Source organism: Trichomycterus rosablanca, chromosome 24 (assembly GCF_030014385.1).
Source record: "Trichomycterus rosablanca isolate fTriRos1 chromosome 24, fTriRos1.hap1, whole genome shotgun sequence".
NCBI lineage: Eukaryota > Metazoa > Chordata > Actinopteri > Siluriformes > Trichomycteridae > Trichomycterus > Trichomycterus rosablanca.
Genome location: NC_086011.1, coordinates 10,956,592 through 10,978,875, shown reverse-complemented (window position 1 = coordinate 10,978,875; position 22,284 = coordinate 10,956,592). Strand labels below are relative to the sequence as shown.

Genomic DNA, 22,284 nt, shown 5'->3' with positions numbered 1-22,284 from the left:
TAAAGTTGTAAATTTGCGCATTGTGGGATGCTCAAGATAATGCAGAGGAATTGTCTCACTCCATAGGAAACAACAGCATAGTAAGCACAAACCGGTTTTGCCACGCATTATGTGAATGGAGGGTTTGAGTAAACTGTGGCTTTGTGTAAGAGTGTCATATTGAAAGTCACTAAGCTTTGTAAAATAACATATTATTCCACCTGTGTTTGTTTATGTACAGGGTGAGTCAAAAGACACTCTTTTATTTCAGAAACGAAAGGGAAAATGAAATATCTGAATACCCCAGCAAGTAATTGGTGAGGGGGCCTATCTTTTAGGCTATGTCCGGAACATGGCCGCCATCTTAAAAGCCGCCATATTGGATCAAGGGCAAGTTTTTTCAATGGGAAGGTGGTCATGTAGCATATCAAAGAAGACCGAAATTTTCTCAGAAATCGATTGCCACAATCAGATTTGCAATATCTCATGTGGTCCAAAAGTTATCAACACAGAAAGTTGCAACATCAACCGGGAACGTTCCGTGTGATGCACAGCTATTTACCGTGTTCACTGTGTTGTCCCTGGTGCTGAACACAGAGCTGAAGGCGCTGGATCCAATCGTTATGAACCCGCGTAAGAATCTCTGGAGAAATGCTGTCACAAGCCTCCACGATGCGATGCTGAAGGTGGTGTTTGTTGCGGATTTTCTCAGCATACACAATTTGTTTGAGATGACCCCAGAGATAAAAGTTGAGTGATGTGAGGTCGGGTGATCTGGGCGGCCATTCCACAGGACCACGACAGCCAATCCAATGACCAGGGAATCCTCTGATAGTTTCTGCTGCAGCTGGATCCTGAAGGGGTGCCACTAATTGGTATGAAGAATCCATACAAGGGATGACTGGCTGACTCCACATTCTGATGCGAGACGTCGTGTGCTGCGTCGTGGACTTTTCGCAAAGGCTGCCAAAACCATTGTTAATATTTCTTTGGACGACCACTATGTGGCTTGTTGTCCACAGTCCCGGTTTCTCGGAATTTGACTATGAGGGATTCAACAGTGCTGTGTGAAATTGGTGTTCTTTCTGGGTGTCGGTTGTTGAAATCTGCGGCTATAATACAGCAGCTGCGTTCCTTGGACATCAGAATCACCTCAATCCTCTCTTCTTTAGTCAATTCCATCTTCAGTTACCTGTAACGAACAACAAAAGTTTTGAACTTTCTGTGTTGATAACTTTTGAACCACAAGAGATATTGCAAATCTGATTGTGGCAAAGAATACTGGTCTTCTTTGATATGCTACATGACCACCTTCCCATTGGAAAAACTTGCCCTTAATCCAATATGGCAGCTTTCAAGATGGCGGCCATGTTCCGGACATAGCCTAAAAGATAGGCTCACCCATTACTTGCTGGGGTATTCAGATATGTCATTTTCCCTTTCGTTTCTGAAACAAAAGAGTGTCCTGCGACTTTTGACTCACCCTGTACATTGCATGGATGTATGTTTAATTTTAGGCAGATAGAGTCGAAGCTGAAATAGAATGGTGTCTTCATATTTTTGACCATATAGTGAATCTCTTATCTTAAAATGTCATGACAACTCCTGGTAAGAAATGACATCCTGTTTCTGCTCATTAGAATTGCATTAGAATTAGAATCAGATTTGCTTGAGCTTGTTGTGGTGCGATCAAAGAACCAGAAACAAAGCTTCAAAAACAAGTCTGATAAAGACAACAAAGCACAGCTTTTCACTGCAGCGTTTTATTTAGTCAATATAGCTCACAGTCACTTACAAGCATAATTGCAGATAAACACAGATGTGTTGCCAAGAGGATGTGCAGGCTGTCAAATTAATTAAAACAGAATCAGGGTTTAAACCGTCTAGCTAAAATGACAGTCACACTTCCAGTTAGGTCAGATTACTGAAACATTGGAGGAACTGCTTTAAAAACACACCACCAGTCCATTATTAATGTAGTCTGTGCCAAAGATTTATGAAGCAAAGTGACGAGATTAAAATCCATGTCATAGCGAGATAATAATGTTAATAATAACCAATCAATAAAAAAACTGCCATCCTGTTAAGGTGCATTTTTGCGTAACCCTGACCAGGAAAAAGTGGTTACTCAAAAAATAATTAATAAATAAATAAATGATGACAAAAAAAAATTACATGTAAAAGATGTGTATGCCATTCATCTCTTTGGATATAGCATGGCAATTTATATTAAAAAGGACTGCTCGACCTAGAAATCAAACCTAGGACCTTCTTGCTGTGAAGTGACAGTTTTACCCACCCTGTAACAAAATCTGCTAGGTAAAAATATATACAGCAACAATATTATTAATTTAATGTTATGTAATATAATTCTACAATGTACAATCAGAGATGGAAAGTAACGAATTACATTTACTCGCGTTACTGTAATTGAGTAGTATTTTTGTGTACTTGTACTTTTTAAAGTAGATTTTACAACCAGTAATTTTACTTTTACTTAATTATGTTTTGTATTAGGAATTGTAATTCACTACATTTTAAATAGCATCCGCTACTGAGTAAAATAAACGCTAAAAAAATCGCGTCTGTACTATAATACAGCCCCGATATTAATATCAATGATAAACAATCATCTAATTCAAACAACACTTAAATGAGAAAAAAAGATTGTTGTCAAAAGTATACAAATTGACAACAAGTATATATTTAATAACAAAAATAGTTTAAAATAATTGCAATAAATCATCTGTTGTATAACTTGTAGCCAAACTGGGCTTACATTTCATTACATTCCGCTCGGTAATACGTGAAAAAACTACAGGGAAGAGACATACTTTGGTTGCATTGCATTTAGTTTCAGAAAAATCCTTTCTTGTGCAGAGATGTGTCTGTGTTTGTTTCTGCTAAGTGGAACGGGTGAATTACCGCCGATAAGATCTGTTCACAAAAAAACGACCCATCACTAGTGGTTATACAGTTTGAAAAAGTTTTGTGGGATGGTCTGTACTAAAATGACACATTACACATCCAATAAATGTTTTAAATGTTGTATCAACATGTTTTTTCTATTATATTTGAATAAAAAACAACTATTGTGAGATTTATATCCACTTGTCACCCTCTCCTGTTAAAAAAAGTAACTAAGTAACGTTTACTCTGAGTAAATTTTAAATGAGTTACTTTTTACTTGAGTAGATTTTTAGACTAGTAACTTTACTCGTACTTACTTAAAAATTCATCAAAGTATTAGTTCTTTTACTTGAGTACAATGTTTTAGTACTCTTTCCTCCTCTGTGTACAATGTAATCTTTGCAATGACAAGGACATGGAGGCTGCTGTGCAAGAAGAAAGCTGATGCTTCTGCATTTTCTTTGACCATGTGGGAAGCAACAACCAACAAGATCTTTTTTCTGTTAAGCCCAAGGTGATTTACAGCTCAGCTGACTGTGGAGTCACCATTCTTTTTTATTTACTGTGTGTAACTGTAGGTGGTCACTGTACAGAAACAGAGAGAATGCTCATCACCTCAGCGGTAGGAACCCACTGGCAGAAATAGAGAAAAAAAAGAATCAAACACCATGTGTGTGTGCTAATGCGTGTGAGTTTGATGCTATATTTTCACACTCACCTGTAACTCTGGGCTTGAGGAGGATGAGTGCTGTGCTTTATCGTGCTGCTCTATTCAGTCGGTGAGCGGCTTGAGTTGTTTTGATTCAGTAGAGCAAACTGAATATCTGATCAGTTTGGTTTTATGTTTTAAAGGTTTTATTAGTAAATGGAACATGAGCCCTGAATTCCCCAGACAAAACTGCTCACTTACACACAAACTCACACTAAATTAAGCTAAATTCTATTCTGTTTTTAAGAAGAGTTATGTTTCTTTTGTTTTAACAACAGTAGCTCTTGCACAGAGGTTTTCTGTTGTCTCGAAAGAAAAAAAAAAGGCGCAGGACTCTCCTGAGGCAGGTGTTTTGATAAAGAGTGCCCTAAAGGGAGACTGACTCAGTACACCAGTGTGGTGTACCACCACCACCAGTAGGGTTGTGTGCTGCAGCCAAAGAAAACCCCCAAATTAGGGGCAGAACTGGAGCTTGGGTTATGATGGGTTCTTAAGCGCATGGTGGTACAAAATGGGGTAAAGGGAAAATTAAAGTGATAACAAAACTAACAAAAACCAACAAAAACAAACAAAGTGACAAATGAAAATGGCTGTAGCCTAGTGGTTAAGGTACTGGGCTAGTAATCAGAAGGTCACTGGTTCAAGCCCCATTACTGCAAGGTTGCTGCTGTTGGGCCCTTGAGCAAGGCTCTAACCCTCAATTGCTCAGACTGTATACAAACCCGTTCAAAAAAGGTTAGCAAAGGGAAAGAGTAAAAGTTTAAGACAGATAGATACATACTTTGTTGATCCCAAAGGAAATTTATAGTAGCCTTATAAAGCAATGAAAGTACTCGAAAATGCGAAAAAACAAAAAACACGAAGATCATAATTCAAATAACAGTACAAATACAGAACTACACCTATACAACAATAAAGACCTTCAAGGTACCTGTATTTTACATGTATTGGATAGCTGTCGTAAATGGTAAGCTGCTACAGGTGCCTGCAGTGATCAGATTCTTGGAAAAGACTAAAGAAAGGAAATTCAGAACAAGCCAAAAATAATAATAAACCTCACCCCACCAACTGCTTCAGCTAATGCTTAGAATGGATCCAGTTGTAAGGCTTTTTCTGTTGTGTTGGCCGAAATGTGCCATAACACTGGCTGAATTAACAGGAAAAAATAAAATGTGCCACATCTGCTCCATGCTGACACCAGTGTTTGATATACTTTTGTCAAACTAGCTTAATTTACATAGGTGCTGATGTCAGTAGCTAGTCAGTCATAACCACTTATTGGGAATTTATTAAATTACATTATAAAACTTTTCACTAAATTAGCTGTTTGAATACATATGTATGTTTGTAAAAACAATTTTAGAAAGCTTTGTGTGGCCGGGAGTGGCTCAGGCGGGCACAACCGACCGCTAAGGGACAGTTCGGTTAATCTAATTGGTTTTTATTCTATTTTGTACGACAACGCCACCTAAAGAATTTCACCCCAGGAAATGTAGTGCAAGTAAAACCCACAAGCACACAGGTACGTTAAGAAGTTTAAGAGACATGAGATTCAGTTCAAATTATTTTTACTGAATATTTTAGAAAACAATACACAATGATAAGACAATTTATGAATTTGAAATCTATATATCTAACAACACACAGCAGGGCCTCATCATTCAGGTACTATAAATAAAAAATTATAAAAAAGAGAAAACAGGCAGGTATACTGGCTGTGTAGATTCTACCACTGTACAAAAGCTCTATTCTTATCCATAAGAAAACAGACTCCGAACTTTCCAGCACTTCTGAAACGCACCGGATACAAAACCTCAGAAGATAGATTGCAGACAATACTGCAATCTAGGTGCAAGAAAAAGGTGCAAGAGCAAGGGTGCTACAGCCAATATACCCATTTTACAATAATAATAATAAAGAAAAAAAGAACAATCAAAGCAGCAGATAAATAACAAATTGGTATGAACCAATAAACCACACAGATTGGCTATGTAGTTACAGTAAGCAGCAGGTAGACCCCAAATGAAGTATTCGGTATAGGCCAGTGGTGTCCAAACTTTTTTTTAGGCGGGCCAGATTTGATAATGTGAAAGTGTCCGAGGGCCAACAGTCCCTGATGACATTATTTTAAACAATAAAATATGGTAAAAAGGGGAATTACATCTTGAATTAGTATAATTTATTGTTTTTTTTGTTTGACTGTGCTGGCGGGCCACAAGTAATGCAATTCAAGACAGAAGACGCGGGCCATATAAAATCCGACCTCGGGCCGTGATTGGCCCATGGGCCGGACTTTGGACATGCCTGGTATAGGCAAAACAGCAGTGCTTCAATAGAAGGCTCCGTCCTTTGCACCTGGAACGCCACCTAGACCAGCCAGATGATGCGCCAACGCAGAACACACTTTTAAATCATAATGAACTAAAAGGCTTCACATTATACAGTGGAAGGAAAGAAACTTTATCCCCACCACTAATAAATACACATATAAAACGATGAATGAAGTACCTACCAACACCAATTCTTAAACCCACCCATTATCCGGCACGCCAACATGCACACCTTAAAGCCAGTACTGCCCTCGACAGCACCCAACAGCAGCTCCAAAACCAGCATACTAGGTATATGCTGGCGCTAATAACTAACGGCATGGCGAACTGGAGAAGAAAGAAAGCGACACCCGTATCCAGAAAACACCTTCATGCAAAACATCCCCCAGCAGCAAAGCCCTGGAGGACAAGCCCCATAACGGTGAGATCACGAGCTCAAACGCCAAGCCTGCTGCCATACCTATATACCCACAGGTGCTAATAACTTACACCTGATGTGCAGGGAAAAAGGGAGGGGGCTGCTTCTCCACACTATGGTGGCTGCCACAGTCCTCAATTAATTAAAGGCAAGAGTAACAGCTCTAACTGTTACATATGATACACAAAACATTTGGTGTTTTAACTAATTGGACAGTGGTAACCTAGTAGGTAGAACTTTGGACTATCAATTTGAGAGTTCGAATCCAAGCTCTGCCATGCAGCCACTGTTGGGCCCTTGAGCAGGGCCCTAACCCTGTCTGCTCCAGGGGCGCTGTACAATGACTGAACTTCTGAGAAACAGGTTCTGTCGCTAATAAATGAAAGATGGACGATCGCAACTTAGCACTTGTAGACTGTCTTTGGAATGTAGGATTAGTCTTGCCTCATTTCAGCAAATTTGGTCTAACCATTAATGACACACTTACAAAATTAAGGTGCTGCTACATCTGACCAAGGATGACCCACACCTTTGAATAGCAGAAAGGATGACATACCGAAGCAACTTCAGATAAACCCTCACACACACACCCTCATCAGTTGCCGTTCCATGATAAAGCAAATTTCTTTATGAATAGTAAGGTGAACAAACATATTTATATTGGTCTGATATTGGTCAGACACAAACCCTTCCTCAAATGATCAGTTTAACATGTATGTCATGGTATAGTGTAGAGTATAAGGCACCCAAATTATGGGACCTTTTCTTTAGTGACGGAACATTAAGAGCAGACCATTACACTAGGTTGATGGATGAAGATGTTTTTCCTTCATTGTTGTTAGAGAATTGAACATTTCATGATTTCTTTCAACAAGATGGCACCCCACCTCATTACGAAGGCGTTGTCAGAGACTTTGATGTGCAGTTGCCCCAAAAGTGGAATAGTCGTAGGGGTCCAATCAAGTGGCCACTACACTGTCCTGCTTTAACCCCTTTGGATTTCTATCTGTCAGGGGTATGTTTACCACTGTGTTACATCACATTTCTTCATAAACATTCTGTAGTTGTTTGGGAACTGAGTATACCAACAGTAGCTGTGAAGGTGGAATTGCCTGACATTAACAGTCTGATGTTTGTTGTTTTTAGAAAACCCACACATGTTTTTGTTTGTTTGACAAACTGTCAAAGTATGTATCCAGTGAGATAATTAATATCAATACAGCTTGACCCTATGGATTGGTATGGTTCAATTTCTCAAGGTTGATCTTTTTTTTTCTGCACTCAAGTCTGACCTTGCACTAAGAATTACATTACTTTTAAAGTTTGTTTTTAAACCAGTATCAGTATTGGCAAAGTATTCAAGATTCTGGATTTTTTTTTTTTAGTCTTAGCAGATATTGTTTGTCTAGATGCCTGGCCAGCCAATAGCTCAGCTGAGATTTTAACTTGGATGTAAACAGTGTTGGGCTAGCGCACTACCCAAACACAACATATTACTTCTACTACTACTAGACGTACTACTAATAAATCAATATTAAACAAAAAAATATTTTTTACTTTAAACAATTTAGAATTTTTGAATTATTTATTTATACTTATATGAAAATGGCTCAGTGACTACAAATAAAAAGGTCCAGGTTGAATATACAAAAATTGGATGTCTTAGAATTTCTTAGAATTTTTTAATGATATGTTTTACAGGGGTGGCACGGTGGCTCAGTGGGTAACACTGTCATCTCAGAACAAGAAGGTCCTTTCTGTGTGGAGTTTGTATGTTACCGTGTCTGAGTGGGTGTTCTCCGGGAGCTCTGTTTCTTTCCACAGTCCAGAGACATCCAGTCAGGTTAATTAGAGCTACTAAAATTATCCTATGTGTAAATGTGCATGTGTGAATGTGTGTATGAATGTGGGTGTGTGTGTGTTTTACCCTGTGATAGACTGGCTACCTGTTCATGGTGTTTTCTACCCTTTTGTCCAGTAAATTGTACCCACCGCAACCTTTAATGGAAGTGGTAAAACAGGCAATGAATACATTAATTTTATTATAAGACAAATTAATTAATTTTTTATAAGACAAACACATAGAAATGTATTATTTAGTTAGTGTTGTTTTAGCTTTTGTTCATTTAAACTAAATTGTCAGGTTTTTTTTGACAGCCCAGAAATTGATGATTACTCTTTTGGCAAGGCTTTCTACAAGTTTTTAAGGTGTGCTTGTGGTATTTGTACCAATTAAGTCAAAAGAGAATTTGTGAAGTCAAGTTCTAATGTTGGACAAAAAGTCCTGTCTAACAATCAACATTCCAAATAATCAAAAAAGTGTTCAGTGTGGTTGCTGTTAAGGCTCTGTGCAGACCACTGAATGTTCTTCACACCGAACTCATCAAACCAAGTCTTTATGGATTTTAGGAGTTGACAGCAACCTTAAGTAAAGGGGTGTGAGGATCCATATATCTTTGGCCATATATCATACACCGATCAGCCATAACACCTCCTTGTTTCTACACTTACTGTCTATTGTATCAGCTCCACTTACCACATAGAAGCACTTTGTGGTTGTACAATTACTGACTGTCGTCCATCTGTTTCTCTGCATGCTTTGTTAGCCCCCTTTCACCCTGTTCTTCAATGGTCAGGACTCTCCCAGGACCACTACAGAGTAGGTATTATTTGGGTGGTGGATCATTCTCAGCACTGCAGTGACACTGACATGGTGGTGGTGTGTTAGTGTGTGTGGTGCTGGTATGAGTGGATCAGACACAGCAGCGCTGCTGAAGTTTTTAAACACCTCACTGTCCCTGCTGGACTGAGAATAGTCCACCAAACAAAAATATATCCAGCCAACAGCGCCCCGTGGGCAGTGACCTGTGATCACTGATGAAGATCTCAAAGATGACCAACTCAAACAGCAGCAATAGATGAGCGATCGTCTTTGACTTTCCATCTACAATTTGGACCAACTGGTAGGAGTGTCTAATAGAGTGGACAGTGAGTGGACACGGTATTTAAAAACTTAAGCAGCGCTGCTGTGTCTGATCCACTCATACCAGCAAAACACACACTAACACACCACCATGTCATTGTCATTGCAGTGCTGAGAATGATCCACCAGCTAAATAATACCTGCTCTGTGGTGGTCCTGGGAGAGTCCTGATCATTGAAGAACAGGGTGAAAGGGGGCTAACAAAGCATGTAGAGAAATAGATGGACTACAGTCAGTAATTGTAGAACTACAAAGTGCTCCTTTATGCTAGGTGGAGCTTATAAAATAAACAGTGAGTGTAGAAACGAGGTGGTTTTAATGTTATGGCTGATTGGTGTGTACTGTTACAATTATACAACTATAATAAACAAACTGCAAACTGTGATAGAGAATTCTGTCAGTAAGTGGAAAAATTATGAAAAACACTGAGAATTTTATTGATTAGTTAATGAAATATAATTGGCCTTGTCTTCTTTTCTAATTTGTGCAAATGTCAGGATCACACAGGTAAACATCTAAGATGAGCATTGATTCACCCCTAGCTGATTGCTATACTTCATAAGACAGAAAATGTCTTGTAACCCACCTGACCTAAACTCGTATTGGCAGAAAGAATGGGACAAAATAACTCCTGAAACACTAGTAACATTTTATTGCTTGGTATCTTAAAACCCAAAACAAGTGTTGTGAAAAGGAATGGCAACATTACAAAGTGGTATATTCTTTACTGTCAAGCTGTGGTACATTTTCATACTGTCCTACATTTTTCTGATTTGGGGTTGTATATTCTACATTTATTCCTCATTCTTTTCAGTGAGTGCTTTATTACAAATGCTTTTTTATAAACATATTTAAATACATAATATGACCAAAAGTATGTGGACACCTTTCCAGCAGGGATTCCGATCTCAAAACCCTGGGCATTAATATATAGTCAGTACCAACTTAGTATTTAGAACAGCCTCTGGATTTTGGAGTATGTCTGTGGGCATTTGTGTACAAAAGTATTTGTATGGTCAGGCTGTGATGTTGGACGAGAAGGCATTCAGAAGAAGAATGCTTAATGGAGATGCAAATAATCTCTTCCAAACTGTTGGAAGCATATCATTTATTTCTGGTTTAATACACCTGTTAGCAATGAATGTGGCTGATGTGGATGTGAGGGGTGTCCACATACCATGTATTGTTTGTTTTATACTGTATCAAAATATTCAAGTTGTATTTAAAATAGAAGCTAGTACCATATCCAAAACCTTGTTTAATATTGATTATTAACAAAATGAAAATAATCAGATAAAAAAAAGTCAGCCAGAGCATCATAAAGAGCGTCATACATTTTATTGACAGCATTAAAATGCAAATGTAGTATTCTTTAAACAGTGGATATTTTATACTTTTAACTTTGCCTAAGTGTGTACATGTAATCTTGTTCAGATATGCTTTTAGATAAAATATATTATTTATGAAATAAAATGAAAAGTTAGTATGTGCAACATACTACTATAGCATCTGTTTACTCACATTACATCTTCAGTGTAAATCGATTCTTTTCAGACCTCCATGCCATGCACATCAACGATAATATAGAGTCCTTGTCTGTATTTTTTGGCACCTTAAGCTTTTGTCAGGAGAAAATCATATTAATCCCTGCACAGTTTAGGTTTCAAAATGGCTGGAATTAAGACTCCTTAAGCGGTCTTAATGAGCGCCTCAACGCTGTGCTCGCTAGATACAGAGCCAAAACTCAAGACAAGACACGTTGATTTTCAATAGACATGATATACAAGGACCTGCAGGCCCCTATTTAAATAATGGTTGATGTTTCTCTGACAATGGCACCTAATGGATAATAAAAGGAATGCCCTCATGTGTAGCTACAAAAAAATCTTTTGTGTTTGAATGTTAGCATAATGCATAGAACTAGAGACTGCCAGTGCATATGTAATGTAGTACCTACATTTTATGAAGCATTACCAATGATAGATTTTTTTAGCTCAAGGCATTAATTCATTAGTGCAGATTAAAGGCATTCACTCACCAATTTACAAGTAACTGCATTCACTGTTGTACTAGTACTTGCATTTTGTCTTAATAGATGTGTTTTTTAAAAGTCCAAAAGCTCTCTGATGTGTAAATTTTATTATAATTCAAATTAGGCTCACTTAGTACATAAATAAAACAAAGACAACACTATCTAAATTAAACAGGCTTCTTTAATCTTACTTCAAGGTCAGCTTGATACAACAAAATGTCTGGCAAGGATAATGGACTGAAGGAAATTTTCTTGTGGATTAGTCATTATGAACTTACACGTTTTACAATATTTACCAGTAGGAAAGAGTAAGAACTAGCTCCAGCGTCAAGATGAGCCAGCTGTCATATCGTTTTTAAAACTGCAACTTTAGCAACAGCATTGGGCAGATTATCTTAGTCTCAGAAGGGGTTCTAACTTTGGAAGATCTAATAATGATTTGTTAAACTACAAGCCATAGAGGGCTATGGCTTCAGGGCTCAAGCTCAAACAATTTTGGATATTTTTAAATTCTATTTATGCATTTCTCCCTTTTCTTCCAATCTGGTCATATCTCATCATAATTATTAGGAAGAAAACACAAATGAACAAACAAACAAAAAACTGTTGTTTTTAGTGGCAAGCTGTTGGGGAAGATTTTGCAGGAACACCACATACCGTTAAATGGGAGCTGAAGATAACAGGTTCTCTGTAACTGACACACAGCCTTTGTGCGGCTTTAACAGATATGTCACTTCTGATTTAGAGGTTGGGATGCGGTGACAGGTTGAGGCAAGGAAAAGCATCAAGTTTCCTGTATCTTTTTTCAGAACAAGTGAAATCAGGGGTTGGGTGTTTATTGTGGTGGGGTTACCCTAGTTTTACAAACTCTGTTGTTCAATCTGCCCCACAGTATATCATACACTACTTGGCCAAAAGTATGTTGACACCTGACCATGAGCTTGTTGGACATCCCATTTCAAAAACACTTCTATATAAAAGCCTTTACTGATGTTTTAACACTAGAAGTCCCAGAAATTTCGAGCTCCCCCCTGAAGTCCCGAAAGAGGGTCAAATGACCCTTAGTCCGAACTGACGACTCTGATGGCTCCAATTAGCATCCTTTCATTTGTAAATGTGGCCATTGCCTGAGGAATCTGCAGGGGGGAGTAGAGCTGAATTCACACTAACGTCTGTCTAATACTTGAAAAGGACTAAAAACTCACAAAGATCAGTTTCAGTTCCCTGTTCCTAAATGTTCTGTACAGAGAATTAGCCAGACATTATGTAATGGCTTTTTCCATCCAAAAGTCAGCTTTTTAAGTAGTTATAAGTCAAAAAGTTTTACCATATAAATCAATAAATTTTACCTAAAAAATCAATTTCTAACATACTCTTAACAGTTGTGAAATCAACTGGTTATATTGTACATATAGTTTGCAAAACATACAATCTGTTTCAAGTTTTCAAGTTTTTCTAAAATAATTTATTTATGTTTTTGAGTGTAATATGAGTTTATATTATGAGTGTAAGCAAAAGAATGTAAGCTGCTCCTGAGTGTGTCTGCCCACCCCCCAGCTGCATTGTTGTGCAGGGGATATGCATAAGGTTGCTAACACCTTAGCAAATTTGCATGCAGCCTTTTGTGCTGTGGGGGATAAATAGGTGACTGCTTCACCTATTTTGTTCAAAAGAAACAAAATGCAGAGAAGGCTCACCACTCAACAGGCATTGGAACTGATCCTGAGCAACACCAACCCTTGTGACTCAGATGGAGAAGACATAGTCCTTCAACCGGATTCGGACTCTGAGCTGTCTTCAGGTTAGATTTTTCAAATTACCTATTTTTATTTCCTGACTATCTTTTTTATTTAGAACCAAAACAAAATGTTAATTTGAAATTATTTATCTTGCAGATGAGGAGACTCCTCCTCTACCAAAAAAGAGAGCTCGGTTGGCGAGTGAGCCGACAGAGACCGCAAAAGATGGCACAGTGTGGCGTGAAGTACAAGTGGGGAAACGTCTCCATTTCACCCCAATAGAACCGTACCCTACAGATGGAGAGCCAAGGGCTAAGGCCAGACGAAGTGTCCGGAGTCGCCTTCAGAGCTTCCTCTGTTTTATCACTCTTGACATGCTTCGTAGCATTCAAGAATGGACTACTCAACATGCACGTCACACAGAGCAGGTGGATTGGTTCATGGATCTCCCGGAACTAATGGCATTTATTTCAGTCAGGGGGTGACCAAGGTTCCATCACTACGTGACAGCTGGTCAGCAAACCTGGCAAACCCAAGGATCATTGCAACTATGGCCCGAAACCGCTTCCAAGACATCATGCAACACCTACGCTTTGATGACATGTTCACACGCAGTGAGCGAGCGGAGACCGATAAGTTTGCTGCAATCTCCGATGTGTGGAGATCGTTTGTCACCAACTGCATCGCATCCTACAACCCTGGTCGACACATCACTATTGATGAACAGCTTTTCCCGTCAAAGACTCGCTGCTGTTTTCTGCAATACATTGCAACAAAACCAGACAAGTTTGGCATCAAGTTTTGGGTGGCTTGCGACTTGAAATCAAAGTACATCTGTAATGTCCTCCCATATCTTGGCAAGGACCCCAGTCGTCCCAGCAGGGAGAGACTGTCCGAAACTGTAGTGATGAGGCTGATGGAACCATTCATGGACAAGGGCAGAACTGTAACCACGGACAATTTCTTTACATCATTGTCACTTGCACAACGACTGCTTAGCCGGAAAACCACTATCCTCGGCACAGTCAACAAGAGTCGCCGGGAAATTCCTCAATCCGCTAGACAGATGGACCGCACTGAATTCACCACTCAGGTGTTTTCAACCACTGGTGCCACACTGACAGTGTATGCACCCAAACGAAAGAAGGCCGTCTACATTCTCAGCAGCATGCACAGCGTGGTTGAGACTGAGGATACCAACAAAAGGAAGCCAAACACGGTCACACAATACAACCACACAAAGTGCGGTGTGGATGTAATGGACCAAATGGTGCGGGAGTACAGCGTGCGTGCAGGAACACGGAGATGGCCAGTCGCCGTGTTCTACAACATGATTGACATGGCAGCACTGAATGCGCATGTTCTTTATCAGGCATGCACTGGGGTGCAGGAGAGACGGGTGGACTTCCTGGTTGAGCTTGCAAAAGAGTTAGGTGACTCTCATGTGAGTGAAAAGAAGGCACGCAAGGAGAAACTCCTTCGGCAACAACCTTCCACACCCAGCCCTGGCAAAAGGGCGAAGTGTCAGGTCAACCATCGATGCACGAACAATTGTGCAACTGAGAGATGTGTTGACTGCTACAAATACACGTGTGGCAAATGTACCAGGGACATACCCAGGCAGTGCCAGGTATGTTCCGACAGTGCAGACAGACTGCTGAGTGAGTGCTGAAATGCTAGTCACACAAGAAGGACATGCCACTCACACACACACACGCAGCCCCCCACTGCAGCCTACTGTAAATATGTGTGGAATTGTTTTATTCCTTGTATTTTTTTTATTATTTTTATAACAAAAATAAAAAGCATGGAAACAAATAACAGTTGTTCTTTTGTATATTTTTCACACTGAAATTTCACACAGCTGTACCTTGCTCTAAAATTTCTAATTCTCTATTTAAAATATATAAAAAATGATTCATTGTTTCAGTGCTTTTTTGCTCAAATAAAACTAAACTAAATACAATATGTATAGTCTTTATATTATCAAATACAATAAACTGAATAGAACTAACTAGAAACTAAATGGCTAAACTCAATGGAAAACAACAACCTCCTGTGGTGCGACAGTAATGGCCTTATTTGCAGAACAAAAGACGGTGATTATAGGATGTTAGCTAAAATCCTTCAGGTCATTCGACCCGTCTCTGGGTTCCAAAGGTAGAAATGCTAAATGACCCCTCTCTGGGACTTCTAGTGTTAATTCATTCCAAAGCTGTTCAGTGGTGCTGTTGTCAGGAATATGTGCAGGTTCTTTAGACCAAGCTTTTCTTTATGTCTTTATATACCTTGCTTTGTGCACAGGGGCACAGTCATGCTGGAACAGGAAAGGGTCTTCCCTAAATTATTGCAGCAAGGTTGAAAACACATTATTTTATTTAAATAATTGATTTATTACACCTGTTAGAAATTGGTGTGACCAAAACACATGAAATAAAAATAAATATATAAGAGGTGTCCCAATACTTTTGTCCATATAGTGTACACTAACCTGCACTGTATGGCCAAAAGTATGTGGACAGCCCATCAATAAATTGCACTGTTGAGTTTAGACCGAGCTTCTTGTCCTGGGGTGCCTGACCTCTTAAATGTTCTTTTGACCTAATGGACACAAATTTTCACATCAAAATCTTGTGGCAAGCTTTTAGAGAACAGGGAGGCTTTTATAGCTGTATATGGAATGTGATGTGCAACAAGCTCATTGTTTACATACACGTATGTTTGCTTTTGAACTGTGTTCTGCACATATACTGTATCCAAATACCCAGTTTGAGCTTAAAGTTACAGACTGTAGCTTTGGGTTACATAATAACTGTATTCATGAAATGGAATCACAATATTATCTTTTAAAATTACTGTTTATATAAAAGATCATTAATTTTCTGGTGTGATGTAATCTAAACTGTTTTACTGTCACCTTGATCCTGTCATTGTGATGTTATTGAATAAAAACTGCTTATTTTTAATAGCATTTCTCAAATGTCTGAATTTAGATATTATCTTAGTTTCTTTACAAAAGATATTGCACCAGTCTTCAAATACTCATTACTAAAAAGCACGTTCTGTGTGCAACTGCAGTAAGTTGTCATTTGTCAACAGACTCAATTCAATTATCCTGCAAATTTCAGAAATAAGCAGTGGCTTATATTTCACTGTCACATTAACAATCTTTTGTTTGTCTTTCCTCCCTAGGAATCTTCTAGACAAAGACACATTCTCCAAATCAGACCCAAGTAAGTCCTACTTTGTGCTGCTTTTATAGAAGCTATACATTAACATTGATATTTTGCAGTGTGTCCTGATTCCACATTTAGATGCTAATGCAAAGCACATGAATATATAGAAATATTAACATTAGAAAAAGTGTGTATACTTTTTATCTCAATACTTAATTTTTTTTTACTTTTACCATATTTAAAATGTATGTCACACAGTGAAGTTTAAAGTATTTAGGGGGTACATACTCCTTTCAATGTGACATTTCAGCAAGCAGAATGAAATTTAGAATTGGTGTAAATATAATAAATATAAATATATTGTGTAAATATATTCCGATATAGCATTCACACTTAAAACCTGTGTAAACACTGAATTATCTTTACTGGCAATGACACTGCTGTGTTAATTTACATGCATTTCACAAAAAAAAAAAATAGATCAGGTGAAAGATTTACTATCTTCTATAATAAGTTAAAAAAGTAACACTCCATGAAACTCTCTTTGCTTTGCTTTAAATTTAACCTGACCAACTTAAATTAAATAATACACTGCCTGGGCAAAAAAAGGTCACCATCTGGATTTAACTAAGCAAATAGGTAAGAACCTCCCATTGGATAATTACTGAGTGGGTGATTATGTTTCAGCTGGAAACAAGTTATTTAACCCTAACTGATGCAGTGAGTAGCTTCTCATTTGTTAAACAACCATGTCGAAAGACACATCCTGTGGTCTTGGAAAAGATATTAATCTGTTTCAGAAGGGTCAAATTATTGTCATGCATCAAGCAGAGAAAACATCTAAGGAGATTGCTGAAACTACTAAAATCGGGTTAAGAACTGTCCAACACATTATTAAAAAGTGGAAGGACAGTGGGGAAACATCATCTTCAAGGAAGGAATGTGGTGGGAAAAAAATCTTGAATGATCGTGATCGGCGATCACTTAAACGTTTGGTGAAATCAGATGGTAGAAAAACTACAGTAGAACTCAGGGATATGTTCAATAGTGAAAGTAAGAGCATTTCCACACACACAATGCGAAGGGAACTCAAGGGATTGGGACTAATCAGCTGTGTAGCCTTAAGAAAACCACTTGTCAGTGAGGCTAACCAGCAAAAACGACTAGAGAAAATTTGCTAGAGAGCATAAAGATTGGACTCTGGAGCAATGGAAGAAGGTCATGTGGTGTGATGAGTCCAGATTTACCCTATTCCAGAGTAATGGGCGCATCAGGGTAAGAAGAGAGGCGGCTGAAGTGATGCACCCATCATGCCTAGTGCCTACCGTAGAAGCCTGTGGGGGGCAGTGCTATGATCTGGGGTTGCTGCAGTTGGTCAGGTCTAGGTTCAGCAATGTTATGTGCCCAAAGAATGAGGTCAGCTGACTACCTGAATATACTGAATGACCAGGTTATTCCATCTATTTTCTTTCCTGATGGCACGGGCATATTCCAAGATGACAATGCCAGGATTCATCGGGCTCAAATTGTGAAAGAGTGGTTCAGGGAGCATGAGACATCATTTTCACACATGGATTGGCCACCACAGAGTCCAGACCTGAACCCCATTGAGAATCTTTGGGATGTGCTGGAGAAGACTTTGCGCAGTGATCCAAATCTCCCATCATCAATACAAGATCTTGGGGAAAAATTTATGCAACTCTGGACAGAAATAAATGTTGTGACATTGCAGAAGCTTGTGGAAACGATGCCACAGCGAATGCGTTGTACAAAGGTGGTCCAACGAAATATGAGTGACCTTTTTTTTGGCCAGGCAGTGTAGTTTGTACATGACATTACAGAGCTATATGTATTGTCAACTTCAACTTGAGCAGTGTTAAAATTTCAATAACATTACTGTACAGATACAGACCACATTTGAGACTTGTCATTTGAAAGCTTTCCAATTTCACAAAGCTAAGTAAATTGAAAGATTTGTGAAGAACTTGCACATCTTCCAGATAAATACTGTATTTGTTTACGTGTGAAAATAAGTTAATTGGTTACCAGGTGGGAGAAAACAAAGCCAAGTGATTTTAACATTAAGACACTAAAAAGACACCAGGAGGAAGAATTATGTGCAATGGGTGTTTTCAGAAATAAATCAGATTTGAATTTGTACAGTAATGTTGCTGAAAGAGTGTAATGATTATTGCAGTGAGCAAGTGTAACATTGTGTATTTAGCCTGATGCTAAAACTTAATGTAAATTGGTTACACTGGTCATATCCAATTATGCAGCTTGTGATATACAGTGGGGCCAAAAAGTATTTAGTCAGCCACTGATTGTGCAAGTTCTCCTACTTAGAAAGATGAGAGACGTCTGTAATTTTCATCATAGGTACACTTCAACTATGAGAGACAAAATGAGAAAAATAAATTTAAAGAATTTATTTGTTAATTATGGTGGAAAATAAGTATTTGGTCACCCACAAACAAGCAAGATTTCTGGCTTTTTTATCATGAGAACGGTGAGCAAAAATCCCAGAACTACACGGAGGGACCTGATGAATGACCTGCAGGGAGCTGGGACCAAAGTAACAAAGGCTACCATCAGTAACACACTACGCCGAGAGGGACTCAAATCCTGCAGTGCCAGGCGTGTCCCCCTGCTTAAGCCAGTACATGTCCAGGCCCGTCTGAAGTTTGCCAGAGAGCATATGGATGATCCAGAAGAGGATTGGGAGAATATCATGTGGTCAGATGAAACCAAAATGGAACTTTTTGGTAAAAACTCAACTCATCGTGTTTGGAGGAAGAAGAATGCTGAGTTGCATCCCCAAGAACACCATACCTACTGTGAAGCATGGGGGTGGAAACATCATGCTTTGGGGCTGTTTTTCTGCAAAGGGGACAGGACGACTGATCCGTGTTAAGGGAAGAATGAACGGGGCCATGTATCGTGAGATTTTAAGCCAAAACCTCCTTCCATCAGTGAGAGCATTGAAGATGGAACGTGGCTGGGTCTTCCAGCATGACAATGATCCCAAACACACTGCTCGGGCAACGAAGGAGTGGCTCCGTAAAAAGCATTTCAAGGTCCTGGAGTGGCCTAGCCAGTCTCCAGACCTCAACCCCATAGAAAATTTGTGGAGGGAGTTGAAAGTCCGTGTTGCCCAGCGACAGCCCCAAAACATCACTGCTCTAGAGGAGATCTGCATGGAGGAATGGGCCAAAATACCAGCTACAGTGTGTGCAAACCTGGTGAAGACTTACAGGAAACGTTTGACCTCTGTCATTGCCAACAAAGGTTATGTTACAAAGTATTGAGTTGAACTTTTGTTATTGACCAAATACTTATTTTCCACCATAATTTACAAATGAATTCTTTAAAAATCCTACAATGTGATTTCCTGGATTTTTTTTTTCTCATTTTGTCTCTCATAGTTGAAGTGTACCTATGATGAAAATTACAGACCTCTCTCATCTTTCTAAGTAGGAGAACTTGCACAATCAGTGGCTGACTAAATACTTTTTGGCCCCACTGTAAATCTAATCCAAAACAGAAGAACTACAAATTTCAATTTCAAAATTAAATTCCACAGATTTGGATTTAGGTGTGTTATATATCACATTGCTAACAGATGGTCAGTCAGATATAAAAGCCGCAACTTGGTGTCAAAGTATTTACACAGATCATAATTGTAAAAGGAGTTACACAATGCCAAACTGGTGCATTGTTGGTTAATATCCTGGTAAATGTGCATCTGAGAAGAAGGCTAGGAATACATTTATGAAAATCAGAATCAGAATACTTTATTGATCCCAGAGGGAAATTGCAGAAAATACGGTGAACAATATGTTTGCGTTTTTGTGTTTTCATAATGTGTCTGGTAAGTTAAATGGGTCTTGTTTAAGGGTCTTGTTTAAACTAAACACAATGTTGCTAGAACATTTATGTATTCATTTATTGTTTTACATTTTAGCCTTGTTAAATCCTTATTCATCACACATTATGACAATATAACATCACATGCTGGACATCCCATCTTATAACTATGTGTATAACTATGAAGTTAACAGCCTTAAAAAGATTTTGGAATGAGGGAATTTGTGTCCATTTAGTCTAAAGACCATTTGTCAGGTTCTGTTATTGTAGGCTAAGGCCTGCCATGCAGTAGTTGGGCCAGTTCCTCCCAAAGGTGTTCTAAAGGGTTAAGGACAGGAATATTTCACTAGTTGCTTACTATTGCATCTAGTAATATGCATGGCCTTGTTAGATGGTTATTTAAATTGTTTTCTTTATTTCTTTATGGCTGAAAATAAATGCTGTGTTTACATGAAGAGGCAATGTTCATAATGATGATGAACTGCTCTCTGTGTGCTCTTTAAAGTTAAATGAAGCCTTCCTAAACTATAAGAAAATAAACGCCGGTGAGGCTCTTTAAAGACGCAGATCTTAGCGAGAGAGCAGTGTGATCTGTCAGTATTACTGTCAATGTCTGATATGACACTCAACTCAGGAGCTGTACATAGATACAAAGAACAGCAGGAGTGATATCAAGTGTGTGGATGCATTTTAAATGTCAAAATTCTGTTGATTTGGAATGGTAAAGAATTATTTACATGTGAATTATCCCCCCCCCCCCCCCCCACAGTGTGTGTCCTGTATACACAAGGAGTGGAAACTAAGCAATGGAGAGAGGTAAGTCCAAATGCACACAGATAGTTTGGAATGCTTTGTAAGCATACGATAACAGCAATACTAGGTAAAATAAAAAAATAAAAATAAAACACTACATGTGCTTATATACACACTAATTAGCCAGATAATAAAAAACATGTGATTATAATGAACAGAGGACAAATTAAAAACAAGGGATGGACTCACAGACATAAAACATGGGCTAGAAGGGAAACTCAAAAGGGATTTTACATTAAGAGAGGAAATGCTGGGTGAGGAATCTCCTTGTTGCTGCCGCAACTCTGATTTCTACTGTCTGGTTGAGCAACCAGTACATAGAGCGAAGACATTCTTCTATGTTCCTCTGTGCATGTTGTGGCTCTATATGTAGAAGTCTGTCATTGGCTGTTGTATGTGTTAGCCTGTAGTTATTTTTAGCCAGCATGTAATGGGGGAGAATTGTAAATGTCTAAATAATCAAAAACCTGTCCAACAAAGACATGTAAATTCCCTTCTAAGTATTAACACACGTTGTTCTGCAACTGAACATAAAAGAACAAACCAACTTTCAATTATGGGTTTTTGATGTGCTGAACTGTGGCAGTGGTTTCAGCTCAGCATGTTTCAGCAAGACACAATTAGTCAAAGCCTGTCTAACCGCATGTAGTCAAGCTATTCTATTCTTGCAACACGCCTCTGTACTGTCAAATCATGGCAGAGAAATTCTTCCCTAAGAGGATACACACACCCCACTCTGTATCTAGTGCCTTTAATATTCTGTATATAATATTTCCTCCATATTTCTCAAAGCATTGCTATAAGGATTAGACAGCCAGCTTGTTTTCCAATTTTAATAAATGTTTTCATGGCTGGGTGGTGACAAGAAGGTCTTGTTGTTTGAAATGTATATTTTTTAAATGGTACCACTCTTTTTTTGAAACCCCTTCAAGCTACTTGAAAGTTTTTGATGGTTTTAGCCTGACATTGCATCAGCAAATTTAAATCCTGACCCACCGTGACCCTGAAAAGGATAAACAGGTAGTAAAACAGACAATGAATGAATAAAGAAAATAAATGAAAATGATAAAATGAATGATATTTACAGTTATGGCATTTATTAAACACTTTTATCCAAAGCAACTTACAATTATGACTAAATAGAGTTTAAGCAGGTAAGGGTGAAGGGCCATGCTCAGGAGCACAACAGTGGCAATTTTGGGGTTCGAACCAATCTACAGACTACTAGTCCAGTACCTCAAGCACTTAGCTAACACTGCCCTAATGCTTTGGTGTAAAGGAATTTCAGTGACCCTCAGTCCTACTGAACATTTTTCATGTTAAATGAA

General features: G+C 38.6%; 1 protein-coding gene across 4 annotated transcripts in view; it reads left to right on the top strand.

The window, feature by feature from the left end:
- cpne5b (copine Vb) overlaps positions 1-22,284 on the top strand; it is a 277,781-nt gene that overhangs the window by 53,926 nt on the left and 201,571 nt on the right. For all 4 annotated transcript variants that reach the window (XM_062986426.1, XM_062986428.1, XM_062986429.1 and 1 more), the window contains exons 2-3: positions 16,293-16,333; positions 20,913-20,959. In XM_062986426.1, coding sequence (XP_062842496.1) covers positions 16,293-16,333; positions 20,913-20,959 — 88 coding nt within the window. The remainder of the gene's footprint in view (positions 1-16,292; positions 16,334-20,912; positions 20,960-22,284) is intronic.